The sequence below is a fragment of the Phyllostomus discolor genome, chromosome 12 (genome assembly GCF_004126475.2).
Source record: "Phyllostomus discolor isolate MPI-MPIP mPhyDis1 chromosome 12, mPhyDis1.pri.v3, whole genome shotgun sequence".
Classification (NCBI taxonomy): Eukaryota; Metazoa; Chordata; class Mammalia; order Chiroptera; family Phyllostomidae; genus Phyllostomus; species Phyllostomus discolor.
In genome coordinates, this window is record NC_040914.2 from 64,775,215 (window position 1) to 64,801,528 (window position 26,314).

The following is a 26,314-nucleotide window of genomic DNA, read 5'->3' on the forward strand; positions in this document are numbered from 1 at the left end:
TACTAACTCAGAAGTTAGCTACAGTGGGAAGAAATAGAAAACCATTTTATTAAATTTCAACTTAGTATACAGTACTAAAACTGCCAGTTCATGCTTACAGAGTTTACTAAGCATTAGGAAATAGTTTTCATTAATAGTCGTCTGTTCCCTAACTAAGCCGACAGCTCAGAACCCAGGTAAATGATGGTCAAATATTTACTGCACTTGATTTCTAGCTCACTGAGGAGTAAGCAGGGTCAAGGGCATGCTGTTCATTTCTTCCGCTATGACTATGAAGTCAGGTTTGGAATTCCCGTTGACGTCCTGACGGGAGGGGTCATTCTCTCTCCTCTTCTGGCTGCCAGTGGATGTCAGCCCTCCCTCCCAAGATGTGGTGCCTGCTGACAGCCGCCTGTCAGCCTCTGGTCCTGCTCAGCCCAGTGCACAACATGCACGTCCCGGCAAACACTGTCCCTTAGCCAGAAACATCTGTTTGTTATCGGCTGGAGGGTCTTGGAGAAGGGAAGCTGGAAGCCCACTGTCACTGTGATGCTGGGGAGATAAATGACACTGAGAACAATTATAAATTTCTGAGATATTAATGATGTACAAAAAATGACTTTTTTAAAAAAAAAACTGAAACCTCCTAGTATAATATGTGTGAAGAAGCAGTGAAGATCATACTCTTTTCTGTTCCTTTAAAGCTTAACTGATCCTGAGAGTAAAAAAAAAAAAAAACAACTGATTAGTAAAAGAAGAAGCTGCGTGACCTACAGCAGTAAGGTGTTTGCGTTGGAATGCCTGAAATACCAACCTCCCTAAAGGATTCCAATTGCAGACTTACTTGGATTAAGCTGAAGGACTCAAAACAATAGAGCAAGTCACCTCTGGTTTGGAAGGGTGAAAAAATATCAGGATGTGAGAACAGAGCACAAAAGGCCCTTCTGGCAAGACTGTGGGCGCTGCGTGTACACACGGTGCTCCTTCAGGAAGACAGATGTCATCCCTCTGGTGACAGCAGAAATGAGGGTGGGAATATGGTAGTTTCCCCCCCAGCGCTGGGACCTGCAGCCCGGCTGGAAGACAGCTGCCTTGTTTGCATGGGCGCCCCTTGCTAGGTAGAGCAAGTGCATTGCTCTGCACTCGGTTGGAAGCATCTGGAATCCTTTTCCTTTTCCCTTGGCTGTAATTCAGCCTCGGGTACTGTTAATTTGAGAACGTGTATACAAATGTCAGTGACACCTTGGGATTCGGCTGGCACCGAAACATCGTCACAGCGGCCATCTGCCTCTGTGATCTGCGGGAGGGGCCACTGTAGTTAGATTAAACTTCAGAGTTTTCAGGATCCAGGAAACAGGAATTCCGATGCCTCATTCAAGTGTGGTTCTTTTTAAACTTTCCTTTTCTTGGTGTCTTGCCAAAGCCACGCACAGTGGCACGGCATCAAGGGCATCATTGGGCTTTTCCTTCAGATCCTAAGCCCCTGGGCTATTTTTTCATTTAAATGGGGGTCCCCTGTCTACATTTACCTGTTTGTATGCCTGACTCCTTCAAATGACAAGAGCCTCTGCTTTGAATTCCCAGCACCTAGCAGCAGGGTTGAAGATGACTGTGCAATGGATGACATTAATTTTGACCCATGTTTATTTAGTCCTGTTTGCAACTTGTATGCAGTATTTCGTTTACTAGGACTCCATGGGAGAAACACTATTATAATGCCCATCTTAACGAGGTAGAAATAGAGGTGCAGACAAGTTAGGCAAATTGCCATAACTACCGAGTGGCAGAGCCCGGTTCTGACGCCTAGTGGTCCAATTTCAGACCCATGCGCTTTTATCCACGATGCTGCCGTGCTGCCACCTCGGCCCGCTCACTGGTTGTTGAAATGCACTCAGACACGGTGAAAGGATTTGGGCTTTCTGTTCACAGAAGGCCCTTAGAGATAGACATCTAAAAGAGCAGGTTTTGCCGAAAGCAAGAAATTAAGGGGCATTTCTGAAATGGACAGAAGGATCAAGTATTCTTCATTTTATTCAGAGATGTGTTAAAATGTATATATGCAAATAATCTCCATGACGTTATTTTCAATCAACCATAATTCCTCCAAGTATATATCTGAAATAATGACACCGTTTACTGTCCTGCCTTTTTTGATCCTTTGTGACATAGTATGACAGAACATTCAGTTCTCGTATGTAAATGTGTGTAAAAATTCTTCACTACTATAGTTCTTAGAAGAGGTTAAATACAAAAAGTTATGGCCTATTTTAACCAAGTTAATAGACCAATCCAAAAGCAGATTGGCACGCATTTTGCATCCAGTGAGATTTTGGGTGGTTTTGGTGCTGGAGCCTGTCCATTTTCAGAGCGAGTGAACTGTAGGCATTCTGGACAGGTGTGTGTGTGTGTTTGTTGTGTGGCAGCTGCTTTGTGGAAATCTGTAGCTACACTTCATACACTGCACTATCCCTACATACCTTTGAAGCTCACACTAGAGATCTGGGACTCAGTTCTTCTGTTACTCCATTGAGGTATTGGTGCTAGGGAAATCTCTAATGGACAAGCAGTAATTCTCTAAGGCTTTTTGATAGATGCTCTTATTAAGATATTAGACCCCATAATGTGTGTGAAGAGAGGGTAGAACGAGCTGTTTCCCTGCCCTCAGTGGATAGATTAGCTCTGTCCTCGGAATGAACCATTACCTCAATGGAAGGAAACAGGTAAGAAAAAAGAGATGTTAGCGAAAATGAAAGAAATGGGCCTGAATCAGAGACCAAATGCGGTTGTTTCACCTCTTTGTATTGTTTTTTGTTGTCGTGGTTTCTGAGGGTTTTACAAAGTAGTAGCTTTGTGTATAAAACGTACACTTACAATGTAACCTTTGGGTTTTAGCTCATCGTTAAGCTCTCATGTTGACTGCGGTTTGTGTAGTAGTACTTTCTGTGTCATCTCCATGCCCTTTAGGTTTGCAGTGTTCTCTTTGTAAAAACTTTTTCATCTACTGGCGTTTATTTATTCTTCTGAAAAACATATTTTATTGTTTATGCTATTACAGTTGCCCCAATTTTTCCTTTTGCCCCACTCCACCCAGACCCTCCCCCGCTCCGCTCTCAGGCAGCTCCTCACAGAGCAGATGACCCAGGCTGTGTCAGCTGAGAGAGCTGCCCCGGTGACACCGGCCGGCAGCTCCTCTGCGGGAAGAAATGCAGTCGGCCCTTCCCTTTCCCTGCAGAAACGTCTGACTGCAGAGGTCAGTGTGTAGTTACCATAGTTTAATACAGGAAAAATCAAGAGATACACTTGACACTCAAATCTGATTCACGTTAACCTTTCTCACATTTACCTTAAATCCTTTATTTGGAAAAAATAAAATATTAAAATTGGAGTTTTATGTGTTCTCCTTGCCAGTCCCATTTTCTTCTTTCCCCAGAGGCCACCTTAACATGAATTTGATGTATATCCAAGCCATTTTTCTATTTCTCATTACAGGTAAATATGTATTCATAATTACTAGGTAGTGGCATTTTGTTGCTTTAAAATGTATATAAGTTTTATCACTGCATGTAACATCATGCAGATTGTTTTTCCGACTCAAGATTATGCTTCCAACATTTATCTGTGTCAATACATATACATCTATTTAATTCATTTTAGCTGTTGTGTATACTCCACTTACCAATAGTATGTTTATCTCTTTGCCTATTGGTTGATAGTCACGTTATTATAACAATGCTGTAGTAAACAAAATATACGTCTCTTTTTGTACGTATGCAAGATACCATGTACTTTTGAGTGTATGTGTATATATAAGGTATATACCTAGCAGTGGGACTGTTGGATCTTAAGATAGATGTATTATCAACTTCATTAGATATTACCAAATTACCCTGTAAAGTGATTGTATCAATGTGTCCTTCCAGGAGTTTGAGATATCTGTGTCTCTAGTAGGCTAAGACTTGGTATGGTCAGACAGTTTTTGCTACTCTGAAAGTGAAATACAATTTAATTTATACTTCCTTTGTTACTATTGAGGTTGAAAATATTTTCAGCTGGGTATCCTCTTCTGTCAATTATCTATTATCAATTATCTGTTTGCAAATGTTCTTTATATATTGTGGATACTAACGTTTTGCTTATAATGGAGTTTTGGATTTTTTAATATACTTTAAATTTTAATGTCAACTTTATGAATCTTTTACTTTCTTGTGTCTGTTTTTTATTTGTGGTTTAAGAAATGTATTTCTGCTCTTCTGTTTGGATCATTTTAGACTATCTCAGGTCTTTAATCCAGTTAAGTTTATTTTTATATGGAATGTGAGTGAAGTCTATTTTTTTTTTCATAAAGAAAGCCAGTTGTCCTGTCACCAGTTACAACATTTAACAGCCCTTTCATTTTCCATTGATTTGTAATGCTTTCTCTATTGTACACCAGATCTGATTTGTACCTGGGTGTGTTTCTCAGCTTTTCATAGTATTCCACTTATCTACCCCAGTATTATTACCCTCACTGTCTTAACTGGTACAATTTAATGGTAATAATAATAATAGCTAAACACCTAGTATGTATCAACCTCTATTCTGAGTCTTTTGTGTGTATTATTTAATGTAATCCTCAACAGCTTGATTAGGTGAGTTTTATTATTATCTCTATTTTACTGGTGAGGGAAATGACTCACAGGGATGGTGAATAAGTTAGTCCAAATTCACACACCTAGAAAATGAACAGTAGAACTGTACTGCTATAATTAGTCTGAATACCTCCTAGGCCTTTTTCTGCCCTTTAGTAAAGTCTTACACATCCCTGGTCATCTCTTCAGAGTTCCTTCCAATAAATGGTACCTTATTTCCATTGCATTTCCTAATTATATATTAATCATGTACAGGAACACTACTGATTTTTGTGTAATCCATCTATCTGTATCAGCCTTCAGTCTTGCCACTCGTCTCTTAATTTGTTCTAATTGTGGGCAAACTCTCATCTGCAGGCATCCTTCCCAGTCTTTATACTTCTTACTCTTGACTCATTGCATTGGATAGAATCTTCAGTGTAATACTGAATAGTGGAGTAAGTTAGAGTGAACATCTCTGTCTTATTTCTGACCTTAATGAATGAGCTTCAAATGTTTTACTTTGACATCTCCTGCAGATTTTTGGTAAATACCTACTTCACATTAAGGAATTCTTGTCTGTTCCTACTTTGTTATCATGAATATGTACTGAAATTTAATGTATTCTTTATATCTAGTCAGATGATATGATTTTTCTGCTCTAAAATACATTTAATGTATTCTCCATAACTAGTCAGATGATACAGCTTTTTTGCTGTTAATATGGTGAATTAAATTAATAGATTTTCTGGTGTGAATTACCTTTATATATTGGGATGAATCCAAACCATTATATTATTATTTGAGTACACTACTGATGTCACTTCTATCATATTATTTAGATCCTTGCACCCATTTGTTTACATTTTTATTTTACATTGTGCTTTTCTGGTTTGCATATCAAGAAATTGCATTTTTATGAGTTACCTCTACCTCTTTTTCAGTCCTTGAAAAGATCTTTATATAATCTATACAGAGTAGGATCAATTCCTTGATGATAAATCCATTTAGTCACAGGATCTTGGTCTGCTGATTGAGGGTGGGAAGTGTGTAGGAGTAGTAAGAAGTTTTATCTAATGACTTTTTTCTAAAATGATTATTTAGATTTAAATTTTTCTAGAAAATGTTCATTTTATCTAAATTTGCAAATGTATTTGCATAAAATTATTCCACATATTGTCTTACGATCTAATATGTTTAATTTCTGCTCTTAGTTTTACCATTTTTCCTGTTGACTTTCTGTATAATTACTTTGTTCTCTTTTAAGCACCTTAATTTGAATGTTTAGCTTTTATATTTTGAATCTTAGTTAAATAGTATGTTTAAAGTTTATAAATATTTTCTTTATGCAACACTTTAGCTGCATAGCACACATTTTTGTTTGTAACTCTTTTTATTGCTATAAATATTTTATCATATCTACTGTGATTTTCTCTTTAATGTGTGAGTTATAGATGGGTATATATTTTTAATAATTAACATTTTCCCTTTTTATAGAATTTTATTAATTAACTTTTCATTTAACTATAATGAAGTTGAAACACATGGTTTATATGATCTTTGGCCTTCAAATTTGTGTTTTGGGGACATAGTTATCACTGGTTTTTATAAACATTTTATATGACCTTAAAAAAAGAATATAGATTCTCTAGTGATTAAGTATAACAGACTAACCATCTATCTGTCTGTAGGTTCATGTTAGATGACGCTTATTGATTGTATTGTTCAAATCTTTTACAGCCTTACTAGTTATTTGTATAATAGTTTCTGATAGAATTTTATCAAAATTTTACTTTTCCAATTTTCCTTATAATTATGTCAATTTTTGCTTTATATATCTCATGACTTTTATTTCTCCCTGGTATATTATTTCTTTTTATGTAATATATTGTCTGTTTTATCCCTATTTATGCTTTCTGACCTTAAATCCTATTTTGCCTCATTGTAATGTTACAACATCAACTTTGTTTTAGTTTGTGTTTGCCTGGTATATCCTTTCATTTCTTTGCTCTCAGATTTGTGTGTGTTGCTTTAAGAGCTTAAATCTTTTAAAGAGTTTAAACCTTTTAAACATATGACTGGATTTTTAAAAATCTAATGATAGACTCTGTCTTTTCATTAAGTATATTAGTTTTCTATTGCTGCTATAACAAATTTATTATCTTATGGTTCTGAAGGTCACTAGTCTGAAACATGCATATGAGAGTGTGGACCTTTTTGAGACTCTGGAGGAGAGTTGATTTCCTTGCCTTCTCAGGCCTCTGGAGTCCACCTGCATTCCGGGGCTCGTGGCCTCTTCCTCCGTCTTCAAAGCCAGCAGCATAGCATCGTCTCTGCTCTCGGACCTCTGCTTTAATCCTTACATCTTCTCTGACTCTCACCCTCTTGCCACCTTCTTATAAGGACCTTTGGATTACACTGGGCCTACACCGATAATCCAGGATAATTTCTTCATCTGAAGATTCTTAATCTCATTTTATTGTCTTTGACAAGCAAGATAATATATTCACAGCTATCAGGGATTAGAACACAGACATCTTTGGAAAGTCATTCAATCTATCATACCAATACGAATCCTTTAAAGTTTATTGTGATTATGGATATGTACAGACTAACTTCTGCCATGTCATTTTCTATATACGATGCCGTTTTCTTCCTTCGTTATTTTTCCCCCTTTCTGCCTTGTACAGAATAGGTTTCTCTAAGCCCTTGTCCAAACACTGCTACCTCACATAAAATTTTCCTGTTTGAAAGCTATAGATTATATTTATTTTATTTCTTTAATTTAAGTAGCTCAACTTACATTGTTAAAAAATAATTTATATCTTTTTCTAACAAAACTGAAAGAATGGAGTGTTTGGTTCTCCTGAAATATAAGACAAGGATCTTAGCACACACTTACTATCCCTTAACTTTTTCCTATTTTGATCATTTTTTTCATTATTGTGTAGAATTTTTGACCTCTTCTTTACCATAAAGTTGTTGATTTTCGTCAGTCAGTAATAAACTACTCAGTATTTTACCAAAAATACTTTGCTGAGTTTTCTTTGTTCTTTTCTTATTTTGTTTATCTCCCTGCTTCCTTCTTGATTTGTATTTCTTTTTGCTAAATTATATCCTAAATTCTTGGCTAGAGGTCTCATAATTTATGTATGTTAAACTATATCTTGACTTCATCTTTACTCTTGCATGATAGTTTAGCTGAGTATAACATTCTATTTGACTATTTTGTTTTTTTCTTTGAAATTGATCTCTGGCATCAGTTGTTGCTGGTAAAATTATACTGTTAGTGTGATTATTATGCCTTTATAAGTAATTTTTCTTTCTTACTAGTTTCTATTAAGACTGTATTTTTTTATTCTTGACTTTCTTAATTTCCCTTTAATATATCAGAGGATTTAACCCTAAAATACTAGAGAGTTTTGGGGATTATCTCTTCAAATGTTTTTTTCTTTGCCATTACTTCTATTTTCTGCTTTGAGAAACACACATCCATATGTGTGTATATATGTACATATATGTATACATGTTATACACATGTTTCTATGCAATTCTGCATGTCTTTTTATTTCTCATTCTTATTTATTTTTATTGACTTTATTGGGGTAATATTGATTAATAAAATTATGTAGATTTCAAGTATACAATTCTATAATATATCATCTGTATATTATGTAGTATATTCACCGTCCAAAGTCTAGTCTCCTTCCATCATCATTTATCCCTCTTTTACCTGCTGTTGCCTACCCCCACCCACTGTTCCTCTTGTGATCACCATACTGTTCATGTCGATGAGGGTTTTTCACTTAACCCCTTCACCTTTTTTATCCAGCCTCCCAACCCTCTCTCCTCTGACGGCTGTCAATCTATTTTATGTATCTGTGAGTCTGTTTCTATTTTGTTTGTTTGTTTTACTCATTAGATTCTACATATAAGTGAAATCATATAATATGTGCCTTTCTCTGTCTGTCTTATTTCACATAGCACAATATCTCTGGGTCCATCCATGCTGTCACAAAAGTTAAGATTTCCTTCTTTTTTATGGCTGAGCAGTATTCCATTGTGCATATGTACCACAGCTTTTCTATCCACTCATCTACTGATGGACAGTTGGGCTGCTTCTAAATCTCTGCTATTTGTTTTTCATTTATATCTTTCATGTCTTCAAGTCTCTGTGCTGCCTCCTCAGGGACATGCTCCAATTTATAAATTCTGTCTTTGATTCTGGCAAGTCTAGAGTTTATATTACCTCCTTTTCATTTTTATTTTTCAATTACAGTTGACATTCAATGTTATTTTATATTAGTTTTAGATATGTAGAATAGAGGTTAGACATTTATATAATTTATGAAGTGATCCCCTCAATAAGTTTTGTACTTACCTGGCGCTATACATATCTATTTACTTTGTAAGTTTCATTTCAGTGACTACTTTTTTCAATTCCAAGATATATAATTGGCTATTCACAGCCACAATTCTCAATTTATATCTTCATGTTTTTGTTTCATAATCTTTGTTTTATATATGTTATCTCTTTCAGGTTCCCAGGCAAATTTTTAAATCAATTTTATCTAGCTCTATTGACTGCACAAGAATGGAAAGGGAACAAGGGACATCTGTAATAATGGCAGCAATCAAAACAAAAGAAGGAATTCATTAGCTGATGTTTGCAGCTCTCCTTATTAGCATTTGGAAGTTTAAATGATAAACTGGTGTGGGATATGCTTTTTTCTCATTCTCAGTATTTTTTCCCTGTCTAGCATTTTTTTATATTTGCCTTCACCCTGGACAAATATCACTAGTCCAGAATCAAGTGTTGAGCCTTTTCCCCATGGAGATATTAGAGCAATCACAGATTCATTCTGCTGCACAGTGGGGCTGGCCCAGGGTCTGTTTGCATGGCAGTCTCTGCTCACCACCGTTGCGTCTGCCACCCCTGGCCCAAGTCTGTGTCTGGGATGCAGCCTAACAGGCGCCACAGCTTTGTTCAGTCTGCTCTGAATGCAGGGCAGCACTCTTGGCTGGGAACCTGGGTCCTTATCCGTAGCTTCCTGCAGGATCGCTCTGGTTTCCATTTTTCTCCCTTGAGCCCCCTGTTCTGGTTTCAGGACTTAGAGCCCAGGAAGTCTGTGGCTTTTTGGTTCTGTTCCACTTTCTGGTCCACACAATGTTTATCTTGTTTTAAGTACAACTATGCCCGGTTCTTCATTTTTGTCAAATATTTATCTCTTTTTTCTGTGTGCTAAGAGTGGAAGGCATACTTTAAAGCTTAAACTCATTACATTATAGTCAGTCCTCTTGACTGTTTTTTATAGTCCCTTATACAGGGTGGAGCAAAAATAGGTTTATAGTTGAGTACCCCAACCAGAGTTTTTCTTGTATTATTATTTATTAATTATTATGTTATTAATAATACACATTTACCATACACATAACTGTACACTTTTTTGCCCCACCCTGTGTATTACCAGTGAACACTTACAAAAGAATGGCAAAATGTGTCTTCACTTGGCGTAAGAGCAGAGTTATGTCTCCGCCTTAATTGTAAGACCTATAAAATAAACTCACGGGAGTAAGGAATTACAAAGAGAACACTGTAGTCTATCATGGTCGGCACCTCTTCTTTTACCACACGGAAGTCATAGCCACTCCAAGTGGATTGTGCTTTTCCTGACTCACATCAGGTGACTCATTCAGTAACAAGAGGACACCAGTGGCAGTAAAATCAAGAAACTTCCAGAAGCCGAGATTTGTGCCCGCCAACAAGCTGTGAGCCTTCCGCCTCTACCCTCATTTGAGACCCCTTTTACTTGGGCAAAGCTAAATGTGAAACCCAGAAGACAGATTGCAGCAGGTCGTATCGATTATAAACTACACTGAGAAGGAAAGCAGGTGATTGAGTGTTAGATAATGTGATTGGTCAGCACCTGCCCGGAATTTAGAGTGACAGCTCTGCTGATTGAATGTGATTAGTCTGAGTATAAGCTAAAGCCAAAATGTAAGGAGGAGGTTTGGTACCTTGTCACTAATGAGCTATCCAGAAAATAAAAGAAAAATATATTGGCTTCCTGCATGCTTTGCAAGCCTTTTCATCTTTATTCTGCTTGTTCTAGCTTTTAATTAGCTTTGGCAAATTGTTTTTTTTCTAATTAATTATTATTCAGGCATACAGTTAATACTTGTCACCACAAAGGGAGATTAAGGTAAAGCTCTTTTATATGGATCAAATGTGTTCTTTTTTCAAATCCCCTCTTCCCTTTGCCATAAAAATGTCTAACTTCTCCATTACTAGCATCATCGTGAACCCAACTGTTACAGACTAAATATTTGTGTCCCCCCCAAATTCATATAATGAAACCTAATGCCCAGTGTGATAGTGGAAGGAAGTGAGGCCTTGGGAGGTAATTGGGTCAGGAGGGGGGAGTCCTCACGAGTGGGATGAGGGTCCTCACAGAAGACGCCCCAGAGGGCTCCCCTGCCCGGTGAAGCCGCAGTGAGAGAACCTGGCTGTGTGCGACCAGCCAGGTTCTCTCAAAACCTGAGCATGCTGACACTCCGAACCCAGACTTCCACCCTCCAGAACTGTGAAAAATGAATTTCTGTTGTTTGTGAACCACCCAGTCCACGGTGTTGTGTGAGAGCAGGCCACATTGATGAAGATATCAACTCATGTCTCTCGTAAGGGATGGCTGTCATTGTCATCATCAGCTAAAGAGTCTATTCTGCCTATTTATGCACTGACAGTAGACAGTCATGTTTATGGATAAGCTGGTACAAGATGAGATACAACACTTTTCTATAATGAACAAAGACAGGAAGAGATGCACTAAGTAGCATTAATGCTGCATCCCCAGGATGCTGGCCCAATCCCAGGCCCAGAGCGTAGCCCATCCAGATAGGAGGTGCAGTAGATGGCTCCAGGAGAGGGTTGTTTCCACAAGACGGAATCAACTGCTAGAGAATCTCATGTTGTGGAAAGCACTGAGAGGAGATTTACCTGTTTGAGGGTTTGAGATTGAATCCATGAGAGATGCATTAAAAATGAAAAACAAAAACAATAATTCCTAGGGAAATGGAAGTTACACAAGAAAGGAAATGGAGAGTTCAGCCGTGAATGGTATTTGCATGCTCATAATGGTATACATGCAAAGGTTTATCTCATCAGAAAATAAAATGTAACTATATTGGGAGGAGGAGGGGAAGAAAGTTAAAGAGAGAAAGAAGTATGGAGAGAGGGAGAGAAAAAAGCTACCACTGTCTCCCATAGAGGCACATAGAGCTCAAACCGAAGACTTAGGGAGTGGCAGCATTTTACCAGGAATACGGAGGCGAACACCGAAAGAAAACACTAAATTGACGGTGGTTCCCTCTGTTAATGGGCAAGGGTAGGAATAATGTGGAAGGGCAGGAGAGTTTTTCGCAATATGCTTTTTCTAGAACCATCAGACCCTGTAAATTGTGTGTATGTATACATTTCATAAGAATATTTAAACCATGCTACAGGACAGTATATATAAATATGCTACCGTTTATGTAAGAACAAGTATATATGCAAATATGCTTTTTCTTTTAAGTTGTACAGTGTCTCTGGAAAGATATGCAGAAAACCACTAACAGTGGTGGCTTCTGGAGTTGGTATCTAGTGGCCTTGAGGAGGCGCGAGAGAAAGAAAGACTCCACCCTTAAAACCATTCGGGTTTTACACTGTGTATGTGTTATTTATTTTTAAAGGAAAAGCTTCTAGGACACAAACCAGGAATTATGCTGAAGCAAGAGAGCAGATAGAGTTAAAATTAAATGGACTCTAAAGAGAAAGAGGGATCATATCCTTTCAGGATGAGTTATTTATTCAATAAATATAGTGTGTCTTGTTACACAAATAACACTGTCTTTATAAACCAAAAGGAAGCTAAGGGGAAAAAATCACTCCTGGCACCACTCTGCAGGGAACCACTATTGAGTTTTTGGTGCACACCTTTCGAAACTTCCCCATGTGTTTCCCCATGTGTTTTATCTGTGTACTCTTGCCCTCTTCCACTGGGTAATACTATTCTATTAACAGCTGTTCTTACTCACCAATATCCTGTCGTCACTCTGACATGAATTATTAAGGAATATTTCTGTGCAGATCCCTTTCAGTGACTGACTTTATCACATCACTTGGCTCCACCACAGTTGATTTAACAAATTTCCTACCCGTGGAGCATGTCCAGTTTCTCTCTGCCGTAAACAGTGCTCCTGCTCACATCCCCGTGTCCTTGGACTAAATTTCTAAAAATTTAGTCACTGCATCAAGTGGCATGAACATAACTAAAAGTCTTGATACATCTTAGGAAATTATCACCCAAAACATTTGTACAGCTTTACATCCTGCCCCTAGCAGAGCTGAAGACTGTCACCCTTGCCAACATTTTATTTTTGCCAAATCTGGCAGATGAAAAAATGTTATATTGTTGGTTAAGTTTGTGTTTCTTTGGCTTTCTGGTGATGCTGAACATTTTTTGTATTTTTATTGACAAAAAAAAAATAAATACTTTTTGAGCATCTTCCCCCTGCCTGGTACTAACAGTGCTAACTGTACTTAGTGACTGGAATGAGAGACATAAAAACAAATAAGGTGGCCTCTTTCTTCAAAGAGTTTACAGTCTCAAAAAAGGAATGAACACACGAACAATACAGTATTAAAGTGTGCTATGTTATATATAAGCACAGAGGGCAGTGTGATTAATTCTTTTATGAAATTTGAAATGTACATAAGTAGGAACATTTGAGTGGAGACTTGAAGGACAAGGAGGAAGAGGACGGGGAAATGGGATGCACATTTCCAGGGAGCAGCAGAGCTAAATGCAGTGCTGGTGTACAGCGCACGGGAAGGATGAATGACCTGGTGTGGCTGGCGCCAAGGGTGCGTGTTGGAAACTGACAGTGCCTAACCAGTGAGCTTGGAAAGGAGCACTGGGTCCCACTTAGGAAGAATTTGGGATAGATCCTCCAGACCAGAGGCTCCTGTCTGGCATAGCAGTCTTGTTTTGTGGGCTGTCGTGATTCAAACAGACAAATATCTGCCATATTTGGGGCCCACGAACCCTGGGAATTGTATGTAAAGTTCGGAGTATGTGTTTGGGGAGGGTCATATGTGCTCATTCTCTATCGAGGGGGTTCCATAGCTGCCCCAGAGGGAGTAGAAGATTCAGCAGCACTGGTTCAGACACTGGAGAGCCTTCAGGTGTCTTCAGCAGAACAGGAGCAGGACCAGGTCTCGGGAAGAGAATCCTGACAACAGGGTAGATTGGGGAGAGCGCAAGCAGGAAGGAGAACCGGATGTAAAGATTTGAAAGATGACAATAATCACCACTTATTGATTATTTGCTTGTGGGAGAGACAGTGCTAGATGCTCGCCACCCATTTTATTTCATCTTCAAGTAGCACATTTGACAGATGAGGAAACTGAAATCTAAATTCTCAAATTTGTCTGAGGTTGCTGGACTACAAATGGAAGAGTCCACAGTTGACCACTGGTCATGTGACCGACTCTAAAACCCACTCTTTCATTACGACCCTCTCCGCATGGCTGTAAAGCTCCAGCACCGTTCTTTTGTATTTCATCTCCTAACTCTCAGTTCATTGTTTTAAGCAGCAAAGTGACTCACTTCACAGCAGAAGCCGTGAGTAGAGGTGCCATTTAGAAGCCAAAAGGAAAGGTCTCAGTGACTGTTTATTGTCCTTGTTCCACAAAGAATGGGTTATCTGCTGAGATAAGAGTACAACCCTAAAGAAATCCCTCACTCCACACATTGGTTCCTGTTGTGACTGTGTCCTCTCATTCCATGGAAGGAAATTCTTACAGATTTCAACTGGTAAACAAGTCATTTTGAAGAGAGGTGCAGATTGCTCTTTCCTTCAAGCTTCATAGTCATTAACACCCCAGAACAGGAGGTCTGCCTGCCTGCTCCCACTCTCATTTATTGCAGAAATGACATGTGCAAACAATAGCCTTCACTTCCATCTTTCATGGCAAATATTAAATACTGCTAAGGAGGCTTATAAAAGCTCTGACTATTCTACCTTGGGAGCTGGGTGCTGCCTAAGAAGCGTGCTGCTGCCCTATCGTCAAATAAAAAGCAAATGTTATCTCTAGATCTGTGAAACGTCAGGGAGAGGGCTTAAAACACATTGCCAGCAGGCATGAAATTCTGGATTGCGGAAGATCACAATTTCTCCTGCTTTCACACACACACACACAAACCTTCTGTTCGTGTTGTTTATGGGCTGCTCTAATGACTGTGGCTCCCTCACCCCAGTTCTCTCTCTCTCTCTCTCTCTCTCACACACACACACACACACACACACACACACGGGAAGCTGTTACTGAAGTTTTGGTGGAAGACTTAGGAAAACTCATTTTTAGCATCTTTGGGACAAACGTATGAAACCCTATATTAGCTTTCTTTAAAATATTCTTTTCAATTACAGTTTATATTCAGCATTTTTATATTAGTTTCAGGTGTACTGGATAGTAGTTAGACAATCATATACTTTACAGAGTTTCCCCCCTGGTATCTCCAGTACCCAACTGCCACCTTACGTAGTTATTGCAGTATTGACTGTGGCTATTGCACCCCCTGTCTGTACTTCTCAATCCCTCCACCTTTTCCACCTGTATCAGCTTTCTGCTGCTGAGTAACAAACTACCACAAGCTTAGTGGCTCGAAACCACACAAATTCATCTGTTTTCATGGGCCAGAAGTCCAGGCATGACTTGGCTGGGTCCTCTCCTTAGGAATCTCAAAAGGCCGAAATCAAGGTGTTGGCTGTGCTGCATTCCTTAGATGAGGCTGGACTGGAGAAAGGTCCTCTTCCGGACCCACATCAGGGTGTTGACAGAGTTTGTTTTCCTGCAGCTGAATGATGGAGAACCCCACTCTCCTGCTCGCTGTCCTGCTGCTGTGGAGCCACCCCCAGTTCCTCCCATTTGGCCTCATCCATGCAAGCCCCCCACCCTGGGGACCTCTTCACAGGGAGGAGCCCAGACTCTCCCAAGGGCTTGCCTGATCAAGTCGGGCTCACCAGGATGGTCTCCTCCCCTTAAAGTCGGCTGGTTTAGGGCTTTAACTACATCTGCAAAAAAAGCAAACTGATGGTTGCCAGATGGGAGGGGAGTTGAAGGACTAGATGAAAAAGGCAGAGGGATTAGGAAGTACAAATTGGTAGTTATGAAATAGTCACGGGGATGCAAAATACAGCAACATAGGAAATATAGTCAATATGTTATAATATCTATGTCTGGTGGCAGGGGGGTACTAGACTTACCAGGGGGACCACTTCGTGAATTATATAGATGTCTAACCACTATGCTGTGCACCTAAAAAAGAAGAACAGAACTCTCTTTCCAGCCACAGCTAGATTAGCATTTGACTAAATAACTGGGAGAAGATAATTGTACACCGGGAGATGGAGATCTTGTGGGCCATCTTACAATTCTACCGACCATAAACCCTGTCAGGTGCTTCTCTTCTGGCAAGAGTATTGTATGTTAAATGCTTCCTTAGCATTTTGTAATCTATTTTTTTAGTAAACACTACTGAGTCCATAATCATGTGTCATGTGGGGTATTTCTGCTTTTGGGAAAGTGATGACAATAGATGTCATTTTTATGAGGACTTAACTGTATGCCAGACATTATTGTGAGTTTTACATGCATTGCCTCATTCAGCCATCACCACAACTCCATGCAAAAGGTGCGGTCAGTGTCAAGAGCTATAGAAGAGGAAACTGAGGCTGGGCATGCTCAGTGACATGCCCCATGTTCAATAGCTAGAAAGCGGCAGATCTGGGGCTCAACCGCATACCTCTTTTCCTTCAGAGCCCTCCTTCCTACCCGTTTTCCACCAGCTGTTGTCTTGCTGTATCGTGGTTTTGAAAAGGCTGCTGAATGTCCTCCACAGCTATGATGATTATCATTCATCCATTCCTTGGTTAGTCAAATTTGCCATCTGATAACAGAAAATGTCACACAGACCAAATCCTGCCTGAAAACAAAGGACATCCCTAAAAGTCAAATACCAAAGAGACACAGGATGTCAGGAAGATTTGGAGCCTGACTTTTGGTAAGGATAATCCAGGATGTTAGCAGCTGGCATTTTAATGTGCCTTGTTCTTGGATTCTGTGATGCACTTTGCTGCCTGGTTTTATGCCAAACAGTGATTAATAAACTTCATCAAAAAGAAGACTCGCCAATTCAGCCCCAGAGACCAACTTCAGGTCTTCTTTTGGGAGCAGCCAGTCTGCGTCAGCAGGAATCAGAACAGAAATGGCATATGCATCTTTCGGAAACAAGTGCCCCTTGGCTTGAAATAGCACTTAGGCAGGTGACACCCTGTCCTCGTAACAGAGGACTGACCTGTGCCCCTGTCTAGAGGAAAGAAGATAAATAGTTAGAATGGGAAAGATGACATTGACAGTACCCTCCTCTGAAAGGCATTTATTTGCTTTTTGATAAAAAGACAAAAATGGCATTGATTTATGTTTTAACTGTAAGCTGAGTCTCATAAGGAGCAAAACTATATAGAGTGTCTGAGGCCACAAATTTCGGAAAAGGGCCAACAGTGTGAGGTCATCTTGCCTAGAACATTCTTATTTTCTCTTCTAGCTGCCCCTTTATTTGTTCTAACAGCAGATGCATATGAACTTCAGCCCTAAAGTTCCCACAGGAGCTGAAATACCAAGTTGTGCTCCCACTTCTGTGTTCTGTTGGAGTGAACCCTTCACCTTTTGAGACCTGAGACCCAGAGGCGTTCGGGAGGACCTGAGGGTATGGCAGTCGACGGACCCAGCCAGGCAGCTTTGGCAGAGCAGCTAGCAGTTCACCATGCCCACCTCCCTTTACCCTTGGACCCAGAGCAGACGTTTCCCAGATTCCGTTGCAGCGAGGTGTGTCTGCATGCTGAATTCCGGACTGTGGTCGTGGGAAGAAGTGTCGCGTACCACTTGCAGGCTTGGTGCATAAAATCTTAGCATGTGATCCCCCATTTTCTTCCTTTTCTTGTTGGCCAACTGAGTGTCAATGTCTAGAGTGGCTTAGAAACCACGAGTGGAACATGTCGGGAGGTGTTGAGCTGGGGTCCTTGAATGACTGAATGGAACCGAAACCCATTCTCATGCCTGCCAGCACTTGGAATTCATGTGAACCAGAAATAAGTTTTTGTTGTATTAAGCCATGAGTATCAGGTTTTTGTTGTTCTTTTTGTTGTTACAGCAGTATTACTTTATCTAAAATAGCAGCCTAGAATCTAAAAACTGAAAGTAAGAAAGACGAGTAGTTCTAAGTAAGGAGGTGGGCAGGTTACTTAAGCATGAGAAATCTATTTCCATGTACTGCTTTATTGTGTAGGTCAGACTGAAAATAATGTAAGTCCAAAAATCCTATCTAAGAAAAATGCTGATGAAATAAAGCTACATTGATTCATCTTAAAATATCTGCAGGAAATTTAATTCGCATTTACAGCTATTTTAGGACTCATTTTTGTGTGGTTTTCTATAATTAATATGTCAGAAGATTTTAAGGTTTTCACTTTGGGATCATGCCTTAGTGCAGGCAGCTCTAACAAAGCACCACAGACTGGGTGGCTCATAAACAACGGTAAGTTATTTCCCACAGTTCCCGAGGCTGGAAGTCGAGGTCAAGGTCCCCGAATGGTTGAGTGCTGGCTATATTCCTCTTCTGAATTGAAGATTGTATTTTGCATGTGAGAAGAACATGAATTTAGGGGGCTGAATGTGAATGTTATAGATGAAATGATTGTGTTCCCCAAACTTCATATGTTAAAACCCTACCCCACAATGGCATTAGGTGGGAAGGCCCTAGGGAGGTGATTAGGGTTAGATGAGGTCATGAGGGGGGAGCCCTTGTGAATGTGATTTTGAGAGTCTTCCTAAGAGAGCTTTCCTCCTCTGCTCTGCTCTGCTCTGCTCTTCCCCGAGTAAGAGTACAAGGGGAGTTGGCAGTCCTCCACCCAGAGGAGGGCTCTCACCAGGACTCGATGGTGCTGGCCCCCTGATCTTAGACTGCCAGCCTCAGGAACAGAAAGTGAGTTTCTGTTGTTTATAAACCATTCAGTCGATGGCATTTTGTTTTCACAGCCCAGACTAATGCAGAAACTGGTACTGAGAGTGGGGTGCTGCTGTAACGCCTAAAAATGTGGAAGTGGCCTTGGGCTGGGTCCCGGGCAGAAGTTGCGAGAGTTGTGAAGTGCGTGGTAGGAAAGGCCTACATCGCTGCGAATGGATGAAGACAGACTATTAAAAAAATTGGGGTGTGGATAAATTAAGAATACACATTAGAGATTATTTCTTGAACTTAAATACGAGCAGAATATAGTGACATTCAATCCTTGTAGTTTCCCTTGCCAATAATAATCTATAATCCTGAAAATGAAATTTATGAGGATTATTATCTTTTTTGTTAATAATATTTTAAGATAAAATTTAAATGCAGGATAACATTCTGGAAAGACAGGCTTTGCTTACTGTTTCCTTAGTATTTTAGTACTTTACTAGGGCTAATTTACTATAAGTAGAAGGTTAGAGAGAAAATTTATGAAAAACAGTTTGAATTGTGCAAAAATCAGCATATTTTCCACAAATATTTTTGAAAAAGACAATTATCGTATGAATATCCCATCTCAGCCCTAGTTTATCTATATAGTAATTAATATTTGTTTAATGTCTATGTCTCTAAAGATGTCTCTTAAGAGATCAGGAGTAATAATAGGACTTTTGACATAGAATTAAATCTTATCTTTTCTGTTAATACCAAAATTAAAATAAAATTTCACCTACATCCTTCTTATAAACAATTTATCATGTTGAGAACTGTTCTCCTTCGCTTTATTTAACTTCTTTAAATTTTTAAATGTAGTTTATTTATTTCCATATAGACTTGCAAACCAGGATGAAATGTAACTAGCATTCTGGTCTGTCCTCAACTGTTAGTTGGGAAATTGGCATTTGGTTTTAAATGTTAGATTCTCTTTATTAAATAGCTGTGAACACATTCCTGAGAGAGTGACCATTCAGAACCAAATCCAGTTTCTGAATCTATAATGGGGCCAGACCTGGATTTTAGTGGCGTTCCAAGACACTGCCGCCCTAGAAGCTTCCGCCCGGCTAACATTCCTAACTCTTGCCTAAAAATTACAGTGTACATTCTTCTTACTTACAGTGATCATCAGTGCGGCACTCTTCCAAACCCACCCTGCACTTGTCGAGAAGTTTTCGACTCATAGCCTTACATTGTCCCTATGCACCCATAGAGCTGTATGTATTTTACATTTCTTTCTTTTTCCTTTTGCTAGGAGAAGTACACCATAGAAATTAAAGGAAGAAAGGAAAGTTTTGGACTGGGATGTCCTCTTAAATCCAGCACACAAAGTATATTTTACATTTGCTTTTAAATACATTGTTTTCCCCTGCGTGCTTTTCTTTAGAGGGTTCCCTCTGGATGAGTGTGAGAAGCCAAGGAGGATTCATGAGGGGACAATCACACTCTGCCCCCATGAACGGGAGGGTTTAGCTTTGCCTCTCAGTTATTGTCCTGGAAGGTTCAGAATGATCACACATCTCTTCTTTTTTCAGCCTTTTCCCAAGTGCATTGTTGGTAATCACTAAATATTTTCTGTAAATATGAATCCATATATGTAATTCTGAGTAGTTTCTTTCCCAAAATAAAACAACACCATCAAAATTGATTGAGATGGCATAGTAATCAAAATAAGGATGTACTTTTTGTTGATTTTGAGATCATTGCTTCTATATGAAATTAGAATAGAGTAAATTTGAATGTTTTAAAATCAATACATAATACAATTAAGAATCATCCTACCTGATAATTAAGCCCAGTGTCACAACAGGAGGGAAAATAAACTGCGCCTGGTATGTTTGTCGTGTAATAAAAGCGTTTCAACATTGTCTGTTCTGGAAAAGCATCCTGGGTTTTAGGTTTCCCTGAAGCACTTTCACCCCTGCCTTGCGTTTCTGACTCACGTTTCTGTTGTTTACCTGTTGGAGTCCTGCATGTCATTACCGTCAGCTCCTCGGAGGCCAGGAATCGTCTTTGGGCATTTTTGTGTCTCCTACAACATCGGGACCTCGAGCCATTGAATATGTATTTACTATATTTAGTTGAAAAGTTTCAAAAACAATTTGCTTATCAAGTTTTCACATGACTAGGAGTAGCTAATAAATCAAATATCATCATCAGAGCTTCAAAAGATCTGAATAGCCTGAAAAATATATATAAAGAAAGATAAATAATAAGGCCTGCTTTCAGAAATAAATACAAACAACAAAATTAGGGACTCGATAGGTGTATTTAACAGTGAATTACACCCAGCTGAAGAAAGAATTAGTGAACTAGAAGACAGCTGAGAAGAAGTCATCCAAAAGAAAGCACAGAGAGCAAAAGATTGGAAAATGAGCACTCGAGGCTAAGACAGAGAGGATACATTAGGAAAGTCATGCACATGTATAATTGGAGTAACACAAGGAAAGGAGAAGGAGAATGAGGCAGGAAGAACGTTTATAATGGCTGAGAATTTTCCAGAAATAAAAGATAGCAAACCACAGATTTTAGAAGGGTAGCAAATTCCAAGTAGGTTGTCTAAATAAACCCATAACTAGGCATATTATGGTGACCCTGCACTATAATCAAAGATAAGGAGAAAATCATAAAAGCAGCCTGAGAAAATAGATCACCAACGAAGAAGCAGAATTTCTATTTTTAGATTAAATGAGATGCTTATAGCATGAGTCATTTTCTTATAGCCTGAGTCATTGTTTATGACTGAACACCTCAACCAAATTTTCAATTTACCTTGGAGCTTGATTGTGCCATATGAGGTTTCTTCTAAAGCTGGGATACAGGATGTGAAGGACTATTAATCAAAAGAGGGAGAGATTCAATTTATTCTTTTTAGCTCCAAGGGAGTAGACCAAATACCAGCATATGGAAGGTCCAAAAAAAAAAACCAACAAAAAATAAAAACAAAAACTCAGCATATTTCTACTTAATTTAAGAAGAGCTATCAAGAGTTTGAGTTCCCTGGGATAAGTTACCTTACAGGAGAAATAAGTTCTCTAACATCAGAGGGTTTGATCAAAAAGCAGATACATTCTTTCATGTGCCAAATGTTTATTAAGCACCTACTGGGTGACAGGCATAGGTGCTAGGGCTGTATCATTCAACAACACCAGCAAGAACAAAAATGGCAAAAACCCCTTCTGTGGAGAGTTTATATTCCAGAGCAAGGGCACAGGCAAGCATGATCAGTAAGTCAATTGTGCACGAGTAGGAAGATGGTAAGTGCTGCAGGGAAAATAAAGCTGGGTAAAGGGGATCAGGAGTCCTGGGGAAGGTTTTCAGTTTAGAAGGTGACAAGCACAGCAGGTGAGGTATTGTTTGGCCAAATTTCTTAAGGAGCAGAGGGGGTGAGCTGAGAGGATCTAATCAGTTAAAGGGAACGGATTCATGGGAGTCGATTTCACCTCTATAATTTTCACCTCCTATCATATATTTCAGAATAAGTTTGGAATTTTAGCAGATGAAATTCTCTTTACTATTATGGAATAATAGAATAAACACAGTAATATATTGTGTTTAGCAAAAGCTGTTTATACTCACTAATAACACTGTAGAAACTTTGCACTTGAAAAACCTGTCTTTGGAAAATTCCAAATTTCAGAAAGGATGTTATACCTTCTGCTGGTATCTCAGAATTTGGTGATTAAAGCAGATAATTAGTAGCAGCTTGTTAGAGAACTGGACTGTCATCTAGAGAAAGAGATGTAAAGCATCTTCACAGAGCATTCAAAAGTAGAATTGTACTCTCCAGAATCAGATTGCTTTTTGAAAAAAGGAAGCCAACAAATACCCCGCCACTTTGGTTTGAAAAAAATGATGCTTGTCTCTGATACTGAGCTCCGCAGTGCCAGCCATTTGAAGTATAAAGGGCTTTGACATGTGCAGAAGAAAAAGCCAAGAATATCTTCACTGCTAACTTGTAGTCTTGTATTGCAGGCACACAGAAATTCCCTTTGGACAGTCGAACCCAACGAAGGTGTCGTTCCGCCAGAAAATGAGGTTCAGCTGACACTGACCGCCAACCTGAATGACATAGTGACATTCAAAGACACGGTCATTTTGGAAATTAAAAATAGCAACACCTATCGGATTCCAGTCCAGGCTTCGGGAATTGGTTCCACCATTGTTTCAGATAAGCCCTTCGCTCCAGAAATCAATTTGGGAGCATATTTTAGGTAGGGAAATATTATGGGTGAATTTTCATAGATATGTATGTTATATAAGCTGAGCATCAGCTCTACTTCAGAAAATTACTTTTAAGTAAATAGCACTGAACTCCTTAGTCCTTTCCCTGTCCTCTCTCCATTTCCCCCTCCAGATGGATGCATCAGCCATGAGAAGGTATGTCCTAGTCACAGCTTGGTTATATTCTTCAAGCTGTGTCCCTCTACGCTAGAGAAGAGACAGTCCACAGGAAGTGCATTTTCTCTCAAACTTACAGTGACTTCCTGGTGACGAACCTAGAATCTCAACCATGAGTCTCCTCTTTGATTCCAATACACTGTTAATCCCTCTCCATGTATGTAGAAAATACAAGTGCATGTTAGTGGTAATCTGAGTATAACTAGGAAGGAAAACATTTATTGCAAATGTTTCTTATCAGGAGCTGCAAAGTCAGTAACTGTTTTGGTATTATGTGCTCTGCTTGCCTCCCGACTATAGCACTAACAACCGAGATGCCTGCAACTGGCTCTCCTTGATCACTCAGAAAAAAAACAGAGCATCTAAATATTTAAACAAAAGGTGACAGAGCATACACACCTCTCAAGCAGAATGATCTAAACGTGGCTTTAAAAATGTACGAGGTCTGAATGCTAACAGGCAAGGATGTGTGTGGGGATTTATTCATGGTTCCCCAGAGGGGTCACGCAGCTGTGGGGGCCAGCTGAGTGTATACCTGTGCATCGCATTATGGTGACCAGATCTCAAAGGGCCACTCCTGCCTTCTGGTCTGGCAGGCCCTGAAACCAAGACGGACACACTGTGCTTAGAGAAGATGCTCCGAATCAAAACCAGTCAGGGCCCTCCCCACAAACCCACCCACAGACCGTGACACTGGACTGCAAATACCACAAATCACCATGAATTCTGTTTTCAGAAAAGCCTCCATTACGGTTTCTATGTCAACCAGATATAAAATGCTCCTCCTTGCCTGCCTGTCGGCCATAAGCAGGAGCACTTTGTCAATGCATTCCATGCTTCTATTTCCAAATTTCCTCAAGTATACACAAACATGATTACAGAAACAAAGTACTGTCACCCAGACTTCATTACACATTCTCTGTAGTCTACAAAGAGTGTCAAATAGCCCCAAAGGATATTCTGTCACTCGCATGGAATTGGGAGGTTTAGCCTATAATTTTCTATGAATATGGAAGCAAACTGTGAATTTTTAGCTGCAATTTCCCCTCTGCCTAAATCTCATCATTCTTTTTGACATAAAATCATGATGCCAGCAATCTCCAAAAGGATCCTCAAAAGTAGAGGTGGGCAACTGCAGCCCACTGTTTCTGTAAATAAAGTTTTATTGAAATACAGCATGCCTATTTGTATGCATACATTTTCTATGGCTGTTTTCACCCCATAGTGGGCGATTGAATAGTTGTGACAGTGACCATGTGGCCCAAAAAGTCCAAAATATTTATTATTCAGCCCTTTACAGAAACGTTTGCCCATGGGGAGACATGCCGGTCAAAAAAAAATCCATAGGCTACCTCTTTTGATTGCATGTTTTTGGACAGCTCCCTTAAATTTTCAAAACTTCTATTTCTTCATCTATCAAATAAGAGGAAGTATGCTTATTATTACTGGGTTGCTGCGATGTCCAAAAGATACACTGTAAATCAGTTGCAGAGACCCTGCTAACTTGATGAACAGTGTGTGTTGTGTGTTGTTTTCTCCAAAGCCTCCTCGTAGCCATGAAGACAAACTACTGACTGAAGACCCCACTGAGCATGCCCTGTGGACACATATCTAGAATGAAATTATTACACCTGACAACTGGCAAATACTCATTTATCTGATGCTGCAAATTACTCATTAGACATGGTATCATTTCCTAGGGAGGAACAGATGGTATAAACTTTGAAAGCCTAATAAAAAAATTTTTAATTTAATTAAATCCTGAGCTGAGTTTTCTCCCTGAAAAAAAAATGTATTTTCAAAGTTTATAAATTGGTCAAAGAAAATTCCAAACAAAAATACATTTGAACAACCTCCAAGGTCTCAGAAATCCCCGTGTTTAACAGTGAGCTGAACAATCTCGCGGTCCTTAGTAACGCTCAGGGAATGGATGAATGAGGAAGCGAGATAGCAGCATCTTTAAAGCAAGCTGGTCTGAGAAAAACGACCATTCCAGCAGGTATTCTGGGCTGTTACACTTCGCTTGAGCTTTGGTAAGGCTTAGAGGGTATGTGCCATTTCTCCCTGAAGTTCCCTGCAAATTGAGCCCATCACAAGACATTTCACTCCGTCAGTAGAAATCTGCTCGACACAATTTGAAATATGTTTGTCCTCCAGTAGGTATTTTGCTTTTCCGTTTACTCTTCAGAGCCATTTCTCGTGAATGAGAGTGGCTTTCACATGACCTGTGTCTGTCTGTTGTGTGGCTTGCTTGACCTGCTGGGAAAGACTAAGCCACAGTCTTTCTGTGGGATCAGTCTTTCCCATGGTCCCTTCCCTGGTGATGACAACTCAGGAGCCAAACTCCAGTGTCTGGCTTTAGTTCATGGACCCCATGATTAGATGCTACTTTGTCCCTTTGCTGTGGTAGCTCCTAGTAGCACTCTGGTGGAGTCTTCCTACATTAAAAATTTTGTCTATTTCCCTGTTCACTTTTAAATTACTTCTCGGGGGGTAAATCCCAAGGGTGTAGAGCTGAACAGAACATGCCAAAGTTGAGTTCTCTCAATACTTGCCTCCTCTTTTCCAGCCTGAACATGTGTTATTACAACTTCAAGTTGACCAACAAGGGCCGTCGCGTCCAACAGTTGTACTGGATGAACGAACATCCCTGTCTCCAGAACAAGCCAAGCAAGAGAGGACCTGCCAACAGCCTCCCACCGTGCCATGGCTCTCAGGCACCCAGGGACCCCCAGAGCCCTGTGTTTCAGCTTCATCCCGTCAGGATGGAGTTGCAGCCAGAGCAGACGATCGATGTGGTACTTGAAGGCTATTCTGCTACTCCCAGGGTAAGAGGACAGCACGCTTAGAACCTGCTTTTCTCCTGAATAAATCTTTGCTGTATTTCTCAGGCGAGTTCCTTGACATTTATCTGAAGAAACGATGTGGTTTCTGAAGGCCTGTGCGTAGCCCCAAGTTACCATGGCAGCACGCATTGCTTTTACAGTTCAGCTCTGCTCAGTTTTATGTTTGTTTCTACAGCTACCATGAACCCAACCTTCAAATGCTAATTAAAGCAGGTTCTCATTCCCAGAGGCAGCAGTGACCAGCCAGCGAGTCTCTGGGAGAGGGATATCCAGCCTTCAGCCAAAGCTAAGCCCCCAGTGAACGCTTAGCAGTATTCATATTATTCCAAAAGGCTGTTTTAATGGACTCTCTGGGCTTTTCAGTCCAGGTATTGCGACATCC

The 26,314-nt window shown here is 39.7% G+C and overlaps 1 protein-coding gene across 4 annotated transcripts in view; it reads left to right on the plus strand.

The window, feature by feature from the left end:
* HYDIN (HYDIN axonemal central pair apparatus protein) overlaps positions 1–26,314 on the plus strand; it is a 291,357-nt gene that overhangs the window by 125,064 nt on the left and 139,979 nt on the right. For all 4 annotated transcript variants that reach the window (XR_004900055.1, XM_036012178.1, XM_036012180.1 and 1 more), the window contains exons 19-20: positions 22,661–22,899; positions 25,656–25,914. Coding sequence is in view for 3 of the 4 variants with exons in the window: in XM_036012178.1 (XP_035868071.1) it covers positions 22,661–22,899; positions 25,656–25,914 (498 nt within the window). In the remaining variant the exon portion in view is untranslated. The remainder of the gene's footprint in view (positions 1–22,660; positions 22,900–25,655; positions 25,915–26,314) is intronic.